General features: G+C 35.1%; 1 protein-coding gene across 1 annotated transcript; it reads right to left on the bottom strand.

The window, feature by feature from the left end:
- Positions 1-1256: 1256 nt before the first annotated feature.
- LOC130245932 (vomeronasal type-2 receptor 1) lies at positions 1257-13856 on the bottom strand. Its single transcript, XM_056478718.1, has 6 exons — positions 13615-13856; positions 11183-11474; positions 7546-8355; positions 6077-6304; positions 5197-5320; positions 1257-2442 (listed from the first exon to the last, which is right to left on the bottom strand). The coding sequence occupies exons 1-6, from the start codon at positions 13854-13856 to the stop codon at positions 1349-1351; spliced, it is 2790 nt and encodes a 929-aa protein (XP_056334693.1). The 3' UTR covers positions 1257-1348.
- Positions 13857-14784: the final 928 nt, after the last annotated feature.

The following is a 14784-nucleotide window of genomic DNA, read 5'->3' as shown; positions in this document are numbered from 1 at the left end:
TTCTTGAGTTCGTCGGAGAAAGCTTTAAATGATGTGCAGCATTCGTTTTTGTTGTCCCACATCGCCGTGCCCCATTCTCTAGCCCGGCCAATCAGGAGAGTTATAGTAAAGGCTACCTTGGAAGTCTCTGTGGGGAAGCAAGATGGCTGGAGCGAGAAGGTGAGGGAACACTGGGACAAAAAGGATCGACAAGTGTCGGGCTCACCAGAGTAAGCGGCGGGTGGGTTGAGTCGAGGTTCTGCCTGTCGTGAAGGGGTTATCGCCTGTTCCGACGATGCAGCCGCTGGAGGATCCGGAAGAGCCGCTGGAGGATTAGGGAGAGCTGCTGGAGGATTCGAGAGGGCAAGCTGCAGCTGATTAAGGCGCTCGGCGAGCGCAGCCAGTTGTTGTGACACCTCTGCGAATGCCTGGTGGGAGGCCGCGATTTCCTCCTGTTGTCGCCCCAGCAAAGCGCCTTGTTGGGCGAGCGCTCGGCGAATATCAGCGTCTTCTGCGGAGTCCATGTTGGTCAGTAGGTTCTTGTCACGGGCAATGAAGAGATGAACTCAAATGCAGAAAAATAATGTCTTTATTTAAGGAGCGAGTCTCAGGGAAAGTAACAAAACCAAATTAACCCAGTTGGGTAAACGCTGAGGGTGCGTCAAGGACAAAACCCAGAACAACGGGACTCTCGCTCACTGGCAGGCCTGGACACAAACAAAAGGTGAGTAACGGAGTGCTTCGCACAGACACACAAATGACAACCTACTGACAAACATGAAGGGAAATGACGTGCTATAAATAGGGGAAAAAGGGAATAACAGGCAGGTGGAAAGAATTAGCAGAAATGATTGGTGCTCCTGTGATTGCAAATAAAAACAGGTAAAACTAGGTCATCTGTAAATGCAAGGTAGGAGAGGAGAGCAAGAACGCAAGGTACGGTGACAATTAAAAGGTTTATATAGCGTAATATACAACACCAACCAATGATCAAGCTACCATAATGCAATTCAAAAGCAACAAACATAAAAACATGAATCACAAAATACAGAAAAAAGCTAATTTATGGATATTTTTACAGTGTGGTTAAACAAATAAAAGCTTTTTGATTTTTGTTGAAAATGGTGTCATGTAAACTTCTGCTAAAATGTAGAAAATAAAACAATTATGGAAAATGTTAAAAATGAACCTCATTGTAAAACATGTGTAACAAATTATGTTACTGAGGCGAAAAAAACTGTAAAATAACAACAAACAAACCCCTTAATAGCCCATTTCTGTTTTGGATCTGGCATCGAAATGTATAATAAAGACCCTTGAATCCTGGCAGTCTTATACAATAAGACTGTATTATGAGGGACATAGTACTTTACTCTTCTAGAGACAAAGTGGAAACCGTGGTTCCATTAGGATTACCAGAGCTGCTGGTGGTCGCGAGCGATGCAGAGCTTGCAGCGGCGGCAGCTATGTCACGTGATTTGGTTCGGGGAATCATCATCTCCTCTTTGTTCCTCTCTGGTTTGACAAGCAGCACGTAGCACTTGGGTATGAAGACACACGCAAGCAGGCCGAAGCTGGAAGCCAAGATGGCAAAAATCTGCACGGCCACCATAAACTTCCCCCGCGTGCTCAGGTAAGCAGGAACAAAGGAGATCCAAACGATAAAAAACACCAGCATGCCGAAGGTCACGCTCTTGCCCTCGTTGAAGTGGTCTTCCAACTTGCGAGCCACAAAAGCGAATGCAAATGTCACCAGAGCCAACAGAATGTCGTAACCAAAGATGGAGCAAATAAAGATGATGTTTCCAGGGTCGCACTCCAGGATGATCTTGATGTTCTGAACGCCTGTGTTCTTCACGGGGTGTGGAGGCATCAGAATTAACCACGCAGTGCAGCCCACGACTTGGATCAGAGTGCACATGATCATTATCACCCTCTGGTGTCTTGGATGTATGGGGTCAACGTCATTCTTTTGAGGTATAGCTGGAGCAAAGACGGCGGTGTCAGGACTCTGCTCAGATGCTGCAGCAGCCGCTTTGGCAGCTTTGGCTGCAGCTTTGACTGCTTTCACAGCTCTGGCTCTCAGCATAAGCAGAGCAGATTTGCCCATTAGCGAAGAGAGGATGAGAGCAAAACCAACGGCCAACGCCACCTGACTGGTCATGCAGGACCACATCTGAGGCTTGCCAAGGAACACAATGGCGCTCAAGAAGGTGATCACCAAACCCAACAGTAGAGAAAAGGTAAGCAGAGGGTCATTGACATTCACCAAAGGTGTATTAAGGTGCATTAAGAAGATGATGGCAACTACAATTGCCGCAAGAGCCCCAAAAGCAGCAATGGCAATAAGTGTAATTCCGAGAGGTTCTGAAAAGTCCAGGAATTCAATGGTCTTGGGCACACACTCGTCATGATTGGCATTGGACCAGTAGTCCCCATCACATTGGATACAGCCTCGTGCATCTGTTGGAACAATCATTTAAATTGAATAATGGTACAACCTAAAGTAAACACTTTGACTGAAAACTAGAACTGGCAACATTTTCGATGACGCCTGCATTTATAATGCATTGTGTATGAATTTTTAATGCATTATAATACGTGCATAATGCCTTATAAACAAAATATTCTTACCAGTTAAACACTTACCTATTTGTGGTTATGACTTTTAGGAGTGATTCATTACCACTTTACATTTTGAATGCATGCATAATGATATTATATAAGACTGACTTTTAGCTCAATAAAATATTAATTTGCTTCTTAATAAGATTATACTTCATTGTATTGATAAACAGTCACTATTCTAAAGAGCCCCTATTGTGCATTAAAAAGGTCATATTTTGGTTTTGGGGGTATCCAACAACAGGCTGATATCCATGCAAGGTCAAAAACACTTTCATTGTCTTATAATGAGCATTTATTTTACCTAATTATCCCAATGACTCCCATATGATTTGTTTAGCGATTCATTTGTTCCTAAATCTCTCCTTTGCACAATGCTAATCTGCGCTGATTGGTTCGATGACCCAGTCTGTTGCAATTAGTTGACGGCATTCAGCGCTAGACACAGAGAAATGCCCACCACGGCTTATCAACATTGTTAAAGTAGTCAGAGTGCAGAGTATATGTGTGAGCTTAATGCAGGAGTGCTTTAAAGCAATGCAGTTAAACACCAGCATATTCTTAGCCATAACCCTAAGTAATAACAATGACACACATTCAGTATTAATCCACACAGTGGCAAAAGCTGAACTATTTTCAAACTTAACTGCCGCACATGTGTAGGAAGAGCTGATGGTGGCATCACAATGACAAACGGCAAAGGATCGCAAGGTCACAAACGCATTTAAATCTGTAAACAAAACGGCACGCATCGCGTTTTCAACTTGACTTTATATAAAGAGTTTCAACTTTTCACCTTGGCTGAATATGCAGAGTTAACCAGATAGAGTATAAGTCGCATAGAGAGATTACAAGGAACAAAACACAGTTAAATACATATTTTGCGAGCTAGAGAAAACAAGGAGGCAACCATTTTAAATCGCACTTACTTACACTTGTGAAATGAAGAAAAAAACTGGTCCATGAACTGTGTACTGACAAAGTTCCTGTCAAGCTCTGACAAAGTATTATACATCAATAGTCTTTTCTGATCTTTTCTTTAACAAACAGCCAGCAAATCCCCCGTTGCAGGGCAGATTATTGCATTTATCAACAGAACATTCACTCATTAATCTTCACTCATCTTCAGTCATGATCAGTCCCACACACACCTGCACTCTGCTAGCATTTGAAGGGAATGGCACGTTCATGTTTTACCGGATCCGGCACAGAACATATTTGTTATTGTTTTGTGTCGACATCGATACGAACAGGCAAAAGATCCGGGCGAACGACGAATCATTTAAACGACTGAGTCGAATCTTTTATTAAATAAGTGATCTTTTTTTAACAAGGTGCAATATCAGATTTAAACCTCAGCTGGATGTTTTCATTCACTTAGAGCTGTGTTATGCACTGCATGGAAGGTCATTTTCAAAAGCCCATAATAGGGGCTCCTTAATAATGAGTTGGTAATAAGCCAGTAGTTAATGGTTGAAATTGGTACTTAACCTTTTCACACATAAGTTATAAATATTCCTGCTGATCTCCTACTGAGTTTTTATTAATGAGACCTTTATGTAAAATGCATCACTTTAAAGTTTTCATAGTATGTGTATTTGAACGGCTGAAGCCTAAAATAAATGTCATTTGTTTGAAAACACTGATAAATTGATTAGACTGATTAGACTGAGAAGTGATTTATGACAAGCACAGCATGCGTCTTTATATGCCTGTGTGTGGGAACATTTGAATTTAACAATTGATGAGTGTTCTGAATGTTCAAATAACACTGATGTGATCGTATGCAAAAAGGGTTAAATCAAAGTGTTATTATATATTAAAAGTATGCGCCCATTAGACTCACTAAAGGCACTCAAGCGATCTGTACACTCTAACAGCCATTCACCCAGACTACACATCTCATCATATATTGTGCCAATCAACCCCTACAGCTGATATTTATCTGGACACTGATTACACACACACAGCTAGAGGACATTAACACACACTATAAAAACTCCACTTATATACAGATCAGGGCTTGTATTTCTGTTTAGTGTGCATAACTAAGCATTTCATGTTCCTGTCTTGCTTGACAATGTTATGTATTTTGGAGTTTTTATTGGATTGTTGCTTGTTTGCCACTTTGTTTTCTGGACTATCCATGTGGATTATCTGTGTGCTTCTGGTTGACCTTGTTTTGACCCTTGCCTGTATGACCATCACTTCTTTAATAAAGATGCATTTGCAATGTCAACTTTGTTGTTGCACCTTTCATAACAGAATTATGATTTATATCACATAATAAATAAATTTTATATTTTTTTGTATCCAATAATAAATTATATTTATTAATATTATTCTTTTAAACAGCCATATCAAATATTAAATCAATTGTCCTGTGTTGTTTTAATGCATTGTAATCTAAAAATTGATAAGAACAAATATGTACGTATTATAACATATTGTAAATGTAGTTACTCTTATGTTACACTATTTAATATGATTTATGAGACATTATACATTGATGATAATACATTAAGAATAGGCAAATAATGCATTATAGTTACAGTCTTAGAAAGTGTTACCCAAACTCTTTGGAAAAAAGACCTGTTGTGTTGGAAATCTCGCCATCTGCACAGGGAATGCAGTCAAAGCAACACACTGGTTCTCCCTGCCGGATGCCCATTCTGGTGCCTGGCTGACAGCGTTCACTGCACACAGAGCGTGGTGCCTGGAACAACGTGAACAAGCAGTGTTTAGTTTTCAATAAAAATACACATGTGGTACTTAAGATGGTTAATTGTCATAATAAAAAAATCATTACAATATTAAGTAAATTCTTTGTTCTATTAAGATGCTTTTCTACTATAAATATATATTGATTAATTGATCAGTAAAATACATTGCTCAGCACCAAATAGTACACATAATAAATTATACATCAATTGAAAGCTTTTTTATTCAGCTTTCAATTCATGCATACATCTCAGTTAAAATAATAAAAATACACTTAATAATTGACTGATTTTTGGTTCAGGTCACATATTAATTGTGAAGGTAAACTTGAATGTTTATTCTGAATTGAACTAAAATAAGTATGTAGTTACATTTTTAAATTTTGTTTTTTATATATATATATATATATATATATATATTCCATTTAAATTGCTAAAACTGAAAGTGAAGTGAAAGTATTTAAAAGATTCAAAGATACAAATAATTAGTATTGTAGAGATATGGTGTGATCCTTTTTATTCTGATTTTTGTCCAAACAAATTCCATTATAAAGTATTATTGCACTAAATTATGTTATTTTGTGTCTGCAAATCAAGGTAAATATGAATATTATGTATTATTCCATAATGCATTGCAAATATAATAAATATTTTATATAAAATAATTGCAGAAAACTATTTTGAAACTCCTAATGTTATTTTTACATCAACTCATCTTTGATCATGCTAAATAAATGACATAATGTCCTCACCTTTAGAACATTATTATTCCATATGATGGAGCCATTGTTAATGACCAACTTCTCCTCAGGCGGCGCTGTGCTATTATAGTAACCGATATGTGTATATGCAATCCCTCCATTTGAATCACTCTGCCAATTTAAGAGTTCATAAAAGCCTTCCACCTCACCATTAGTAAAGAACAACTCTTCTCCGGTGTGAGGCACGATGAATCTGAGGTGTATCAGGTAGTACATGAGCTAAACATAAAGCACATATATTAGTTAGCATTTATACTACAAGTCAAAAGGTTGGAAAGAGTAAGATTTGTTGTTTTAGATGAAGCCAATTCTGCTCACCAAGGCTGCATTTTTTGTATTAAAAATACAGTAAAAATTGTTAAAACATTGTAAAATGTTATTAATATGTTAAATATTATTATTGCAGTTTCCAATTTAATTTATTCCTGTAATTCAAAGCTGAATTTCCATAATCATTACTCCAGTATTTAGTGTCACGTGATCATTCTTACATTTATAAGGAAAAACAGATTGCATTAATTTATTCATTCATTCATTCATTCATTTACATTTGGCTAAGTCTCTATTTCAGAGGTTGCCACATCTGAATGAACCACTAACTATTCCAGCATTTGTTTTACACAGCGGATGTCCTTCCAGCTGCAACCCAGTACTGGGAAAGATTGGATGCAAAAATTACGGTAGTTTTCCGGGAGAATTAACAAAACGGGAGGGTGACAGGTGATGGTTCTGAAATACAGGAGACTGCCAGGAAAAAGGGGAGTGCTGGCAGGTAATCAGCCCATTTGGTTTATTCAATTCACCTGCACTGCATGTCTTTTGACTGTAGGGGTACCCGGAGCACCCGGAGAAAACCCACAAGAACATGGGGAGAATCTTTTAACTTCACACAGAAATGCAAACTGGCGTAGTCGGGACTCAAACCAGTAACCTTCTTGCTGTGAACCACCGTGCCACCCCCGTAATGAAAAGAAAATGCAAATGAAAGCCAACATTTAGAACTTTATTTTTAATTAAAGAATTATAAAAATAAAACATATCACAGTTTACACAATATCAAGCAAGACCATATTTAATTTTATTATTTTATTTAAATCATTATTTGTGAATTTGTACCAATAATATCTGATCAAATAATCCTTTTATAATAATTTCTGAAGGCCCATGTGACTTGAAGACTGGAGTAATGATGACAAAAAATTCAGCTTTTATCGCAGAAATAAATTAAATTTTAAACTACAATCAATAAGAAAACTAAATATAAAAAAATATTTCGCAATCTATTTAACAATTTTTACTGGATTGTCCATCAAATAAACGCAGATTTGGTGAGCAGAATTGGCTTCTTTTAAAACATTAACAAATCTTACTGTTTCCAAACTTTCGAATGCTAGTGTATATTGGCAAATATCAAACAAACTCGAATTCTAAAAATACATCACTTTCAGTGTGCGTCATACCTGCCAAGGCTCGAAATTAGTAATATCAGCACATGTGTTGTTCTCAAAAGGCCCGCTTCCAGTTTTGCATAGCTCTAGGTTATGTAAAGCATGTGCTACAGCATATACAGCCTTATAGACGTTGTATGTAATCCTTAACTGCGATACATCAGAGTAGGTATTATCTACTGTCCCTAACATCTCTTCTCCAGTGCATCTCCTCATGCCTTTTAATATCAGCGTATAATTCGTAGTACAGTTAAAGACTATCCCCCAAAATTCTTCTGTCAGAGAGTCATTAAATGGACTAATGCTCAGTAAATGCTTTTTCAGGCTGGGTATTTCCGCACGTTTAACGGCAAACCCTATAGTGCCACCCAGAAGAGACAGAACGTTGGGCTGACGGGAAATGGCAGCTGAAGTGACCCAAGCTTCACTGGCGATCCATGTGCGGTTGGTGACATTGCTTTGTAGTAGTGCCTCCACTAAAGGACTGAGATCCACATCAGAGGAGAACACCACAATGATCTTAGCCGTGGAGTCGTGCACCGTCTGCACGATGCGAGCGATGGCCTCTGGGTTCTTAATTTTCGGAAGGGTCTCAGAGAAGGATATGCACACTCCTGCTTCCTCCACCACCTCCTTGAACCTCTTAATGCCATATTTCCCATAGTCGTCCTCGGCTGCGATGGTACCCACCCAAGTCCAGCCAAAACGAAGGACCAGTTTTGCCATCGCAACAGATTGGTTCTCGTCGCTTGGAATGGTGCGAAGGAATGTGGGGTACTGGAACCTGCTTTCCAGAACGGAGCATGATGACTCGTAACTGACCTAGAGGAGCAGACAGACAGATTCGGCTCAATTTAAAGCTCTACATAAAGAGGTGTTTGTTGTTGGATATTACTGAATAATAATTGAAATTGTAATAATGAGGTCTGAGTCAATGACAAATTAAAGTTTTATACTTGAAGAAATGTACTCTTTGCGTTGTTTTTATCAGTTGGGTTTATATGGTTGTGAAATTTAGAGTTTAAATTTAATGCAATACTGTATCTTGAATGTCAATGTACATATCATGTGTATACTCACACAGTGAAAACCTAAATTAGGGCTACAGTTAAACTACAATTTTCTAAGTTTTGAGGTCATTGTAGTATGTTTTTAAGTTATTCTAGCAGGACTAAAAGAACATATTTTTGGATTTTTTAGACAGGAGTAAAAGAACATATTTTTTTCTAGATTTCACAAGTTACGTATATTCTGGAAAACACTATACTTAAATGTGATATTTAAGAAAATGTACACTGATCAAAATTAGAGATCACTTTCAGATCTAGCTTTTGCCGTGTGAGAGACTAGTGATGTGGCTGCGTCTGAAATCACATATTTCCATACTATATAGTATGCTAAAAGAGTATGCGAGCCAAGTAGTATGTCCGAATTCCTAGAATTCAAAAAACAGTATGCAAGAAGTACCCAGATGACCAAGTACTTCCGGCAAGATTCTGAAGTGCGTATCCGATGCACGCTATGCTATCCCATGATTAGGCCCACACGGAATCTGCGCTTGCAGAATTCCGCAGATTTTTAGCCCATCATTAATTCTGTTTATTTACTTGAGTAAATGTGTGTAAATCTATATTTATTCAGTTTTTGAATTAATTACAGTAATATTATTGACTAATGTGAAAATGTTCATCTGATTTATGTACAATACACTTTGTAAAGTATTATTTTCTGTCTTTTAGTAGATCTATTATAAGAGAGACTTGCTTTGTTAACCAAATAAAGTGAATCTGTTTGGATCTTCATTTTGAACATTAAATAAAAGTTAAAAAGGTATTATTTTTTATATCACAGGTTTTAGTTATTATACTCCCAAAATAATTCAGCAGAAATCCGCAGATTTTTACCAAAATTCTCAGCAGAAATTGCAAAAAACGTCTGCAGATTCCATCTGACCCTACCCATGATGCACCTTGAGAGATTTCATGAATGGGAGTGAAGCGACACAACTGATGCGAGTGGGTCACGTGATCATGACAAAATGGCGGATACCAAAGGCTGCTTCATAGTTCTGCACTTATTCTTCGATAGCCATGCACTTATACTTCTGCGTGCTGTTTGTGTTGCTCATCAATAACATTTCCAAAATGCTAGCTGGCAGTGACATTATTTGTTCCTCTGTGCTGAGTTTCTTCGTGGGTGTTTTGTTTTTTCAAGTAGCTAAGTACAAATAGCTAAAACCGGCAGACATGCAACAACTTTAATCATAAGGTGAATACAAAACAAAAGATTCCATCTGGAGCTCCTTCACAGGACGGGACACTTGTAAACACTAGCTCCATCAGGCTCGCATCTCTCATCACCACCCACACTCGGCACAGCTACCAAGCCGACCAATCACAGAGCTTGCGCTACGTCATTGCGACATGTACAGTTGAAGTCAGAATTATTAGCCTCCCTGTTTATTTTTTCCCCAAAGTCTGTTTTACGGAGAGATTTTTTCAACACATTTCTAAATATAATAGTTTTAATAACTCATTTCTAATAACTGATTTATTTTATCTTTGCCATGATGACAGTAAATAATATTTGACTAGATATTTTTCAAGACACTACTATACAGCTTAAAGTGACGTTTAAAGGCTTAACTAGGTTAATTAAATTAATTAGGCAGGTTAGGGTAATTAGGCAAGTTATTGTATAACGATGGTTTGTTCTGTAGACTATCAAAAAAAAAATACAGCTTTAAGGGCCTAATAATTTTGACCTTAAAATACTTTTTAAAAAACTTTAAACTGCTTTTATTCTACCCGAAATAAAATAAATAAGACTTTCTCCAGAAGAATAAATATTATCAGACATTCTGTGAAAATTTCTTTGCTCTGTTGAACACCATTTGGGAAATATTTAAAAAATAAATAAATTCAAAGGGGGCTAATAATTCTGACCAACTATAGTCACATTATTTGAGAGGTAAGTGTCAGCGTTGGCCTCAGCCATGGCGAGGGCTATGTGACCGCGCGAAGGCTGCACCAGATCATACAGTACGTTTGCGCTTGACGCAAAAGTATAAATCAGCCTTACGACCAGTGATGTCTGCGAGAGACACAGTTCTACCAGCATGTCATAATGATGACTACATTTTTTATGAAAAAAGTGCTTTTCTCTAATTTTGATCTCCTGTGTGTCTGACTTTTATTGTTTCTCTGTTCATTCTCGTAAAACAACTATCTTGTATAAAGTACTATATAAATAAAGGTGACTTGACTTGCTAAATGTACTTTCACTAGTAAAAAATCTTTAAATGATGCTGATCACAAATTTCTGATTCTGATTTAAATTCTTTAAAAAATATATTTTAAATGTTTTACACAATATCATAATATAAATTAGTATAATACAAAGATTAAACAAAAAATTGCATCTCTCGGAAGAGATGAATTTCCTAAATTATTAGTTTTTTTTTTTCTTTAGTAGCATTTTAGGACAACCCTATGATCCTGGAATTATTATTTTTTTAAATATATGTCCTCTAAGAATTATTAAGAAATGTATTCAGGTTTTTAATGTATTCGTTCCAGCAATTAAAAGTTCTGAACCTACATATAAGTGTCATGTCATTGCCCCAAAAACAGTGATATTTGTAAGTTACTTGTGGGAAATAGTAGAGGCCGAGAATCCTGGCTGTGGCGATGGACAGATCCGATCCTCCAGCACCAACCAAAGCAGATAGAGGAGGTCCATTTCCACAGCGGTAGTTGGGCACAGCCTCGTCCTGGCCTGTCAGGAAGGTGAGTGTTCCCTCCACAGCTTTGGAAATGGTAAAGCAGGAGTCATAGATGACATAACCCAGCTCAGTTTTGGGTAACAAGTCTGTTCTGCTGTTGATCTCTTTTAGAGCAAACAACATGGTCTGAGCCCAGCGGAATGCACGGAAGTTAAAGCTGAAGGGGAATTCACAAGTTACAATTGAACACTGTACTTTTTTGTTTTTTTATTATAAATTTATTTATAACTGTGATGTACTTCATTCCTGTGTTTATTACAGTTAGTTCAAGTTCATCTTCTGTCCTCTAAAAAATCACTTTCTAGAACTTTTTTGTTCTTGTTGACTGTTTTTCTAACTCCTTTTGTGTGTTTGTTTAATTTAGAATCCCAAATCACGTCGGCGCCAATAGCCTAGTGGTTAGTGCGTCGACACATAGCACCAAGGTGTTCACAGTGACCTGAGTTCGATTCCCGGCTCTAGGTCCTTTGCCAACCCTTTCCCTATCTCTGCTCCCTATTCTTTCCTGTCTGTAAATCTCCACTGTCCTACCACAATAAAGGTTAAACCCCCCTAAAAAAGAATCCCAAATCACATACAATATTCATGAGAGAGTTAAACTCATCTATTTCATGAACACTTCACAACATACCAAAGAATTATAAATAAATAAACAAATGAATAAATAAACATATAAGTGATTGAATGAATAAATAAACATAAGTGAATAAATAAACTAATGAATGAACAAATAAATAAATGATTGACTAAATAAATAAACATATAAGATAAAAAAACAAATGAATAAATAAATAAATGATTGAATAAATAAATAAATAAATGATTGAATAAATAAATAAACATAAGTTATTGAATAAATAAATAAATGATTGAATAAATAAATGAACATAAGTTAATAAATAAATAAATAAATAAACAAATAAATTAATTAATTAAATGATTGAATAAATAAATAAACATATAAGTGATTGAAAAAATAAAAAACAAATGATGGAATAAATAAATAAATGATTGAATAAATAAATAAACATAAGTGATTAAATAAATGAATAAACAAATTAATTAATAAACAAACAAATAAATAAATAAATAAATGATTGAATAAATAAAAAAATAAAAAATAAACATATAAGTGATTGAATAAATAAAAAACAAATGAATGAATAAATAAATAAATGACTGAATAAATAAATAAATAAACATGAGTCACTGAATATAAAATGGATGAATGAATGAACAAATAAATAAATGAGTGAATGAATAAATAAACATAAGTGATTGAATAAATAAATAAACAAATTAATTAATAAACAAACAAATAAATAAATAAATGATTGAATAAATAAAAAAATAAAAAGACATATAAGTGATTGAATAAATAAAAAATAAATGAATGAATAAATAAATAAATGACTGAATAAATAAATAAATAAATAAACATGAGTAATTGAATAAAAAATGGATGAATGAATGAATGAACAAATAAATAAATGATTGAATGAATAAATAAACATAAGTGATTGATTGAATAAATAAACAAATGAATGAATGAACAAATAAATAAATGATTGAATATATAAATAAACATATAAGTGATTGAATAAACAAATGAATGAATGAATGAATGAACAAATACATAAATGATTGAATGAATAAATAAACATATAAGTGACTGAATAAATAAATAAATAAATAAATAAACAAATGAAGGAATGAACAAATAAATAATTCAATAAATAAATGATGAATGAATAAATGACTCCCATTTCTAGCTTGTTTTGTTCTAAACAACATCTGGAAAAATAAATAAATAAAATGGATAAAGGCCTCTAAAAATGTATAAATGTAAATAAAAATGTTACAATTGAATATGCTTATAAATATCTTGATAGATTATGAATATTATTTTTTTCTCCAGCCTTCATGTCTATTAAACCACTGTAATAAGGACAGTAAAAGGCAAGGCAACAGAGGTAATACAACCTCGTACCACAAGATGTCGCTGTAAACGACAGGTTGATTGACAGAAAATAAACAACAACATAAATAACAAAATCTCTCAGGAGGACTAATTAAGCTCCTCCGTAAAAAATATATATAATTAATTTAGCCTGATGAAAGACGAAGCAGTATAATTAGGACTAATTTAATCAGATGTTTGCAAAAAGTGTCTCTTTTCTTTCTCATTTTATAATACGATGAGTAATTAAAATGTACACCTAGTTTTACACCAACTAAAAATATAAATGTGCTGGTGACTGTTAAGCTTGTCAAATGTATAAGATATTTTATCCTACCCCTCGCAATCCACAGATTCTGGAGGGTCTGTGGTGTTGCTGTCTGTTGAAATCAGGCTCCGATGAACGGGAAACATACCGCCTATCACCACCGTCGTCTTCTCCACTTCTTTGTAACCCCTCAGATTGAATTTGGCTTTGAGTTTACAGCTCCCTTCAGCATCAACGGATGTGAAAAGGTAAAAAATCATGCATAAAACTAACAAAAAGCGTCCTTTGAAACCTAATCCAGTTAAATCCATGGTAAAAGTCACACTGCTTTGCTCCGAGTGTGTTTGGAGAGACACGGCAGACAGAGTGAATTACAGACACCTGAGTGAATTCCCATCGACTCTTCTGGGATCTGAAGATTGCATAAGCTGATATCAAAGCTTCTCTCAATCTGATTCACACACAAGGGGCAGAAATGAACCTGTGCTTAGGGCAAACACATCTGACACTTTTCTGTTTCTAGGCCTAACAGCAAAATAGCTAACTTAAAAAAATAGGTTTACCATTTCTTTATGTTTAAAAATTAAACCATGTGTTATTTAAACAATTGCACCTTTTTGAATCATCAATGTGGCAATAATTATGTTTAATTACTTAAATTCCAAACCACAAAACTGCTGGTCCCCACAGCCATGTACAGAAGGAAGGGACTTGTTTTTTGGTCAAAAACAGATTTTTCTACTATTCAAAATACAAAACTGCATTAATATCTATCAAACATATGATGTGAATAACAAAAAGAAAATACCAAATAAATATTATAAATATAGAATGAAAGTAGTGCCCTGGAGTTGTATTACTGATGTTAACAAAAATACATCATTTTGGAATACAAATCTCTCTGTTGACAAACTCTTGACCATATTTTCTGAAGGTCTATGAAAAAATGATACATGATCTTTATATAAATGTACAAAATAAAATAAATCATTAAGCTGTCATTTTTGTGTTTTCGTAAAGTCAAAAGGTAATTGATTAATGTGGCCTAAGTTTTTTTTTAAATATATTAAATATATTATATTTTAAAAATACGCTTGAATTTTGACATTTTGCCAAACAAGAATTGCATGTTTCTGTAGAATGACCCAACTACATTTTCCTGGTTATGTCTTGTTAAAAAAAAGTTTAATTAAATCTTCATTATGTTGTATGTTTGTTTTTTAAGAAAATAAATCTTTC

The sequence above is a fragment of the Danio aesculapii genome, chromosome 18 (assembly GCF_903798145.1).
Source record: "Danio aesculapii chromosome 18, fDanAes4.1, whole genome shotgun sequence".
NCBI classification, from domain to species: Eukaryota; Metazoa; Chordata; class Actinopteri; order Cypriniformes; family Danionidae; genus Danio; species Danio aesculapii.
Note: the sequence above shows the minus strand (reverse complement) of the source record. Positions and strands in the feature narration are given on the sequence as shown.

Excerpts from the sequence above, each read along its gene's own strand:
- LOC130245932 (XM_056478718.1), bottom strand. The coding sequence starts at position 13,856 with ATGGATTTAACTGGATTAGGTTTCAAAGGACGCTTTTTGTTAGTTTTA. Across the intron at positions 11,475-13,614 it reads GAATCTGTGGATTGCGAGGG|CTTTAACTTCCGTGCATTCC; the intron begins GTAGGATAAAAT and ends ATTCCCCTTCAG. Across the intron at positions 5,321-6,076 it reads GGAATAATAATGTTCTAAAG|GCACCACGCTCTGTGTGCAG; the intron begins GTGAGGACATTA and ends ACGTTGTTCCAG.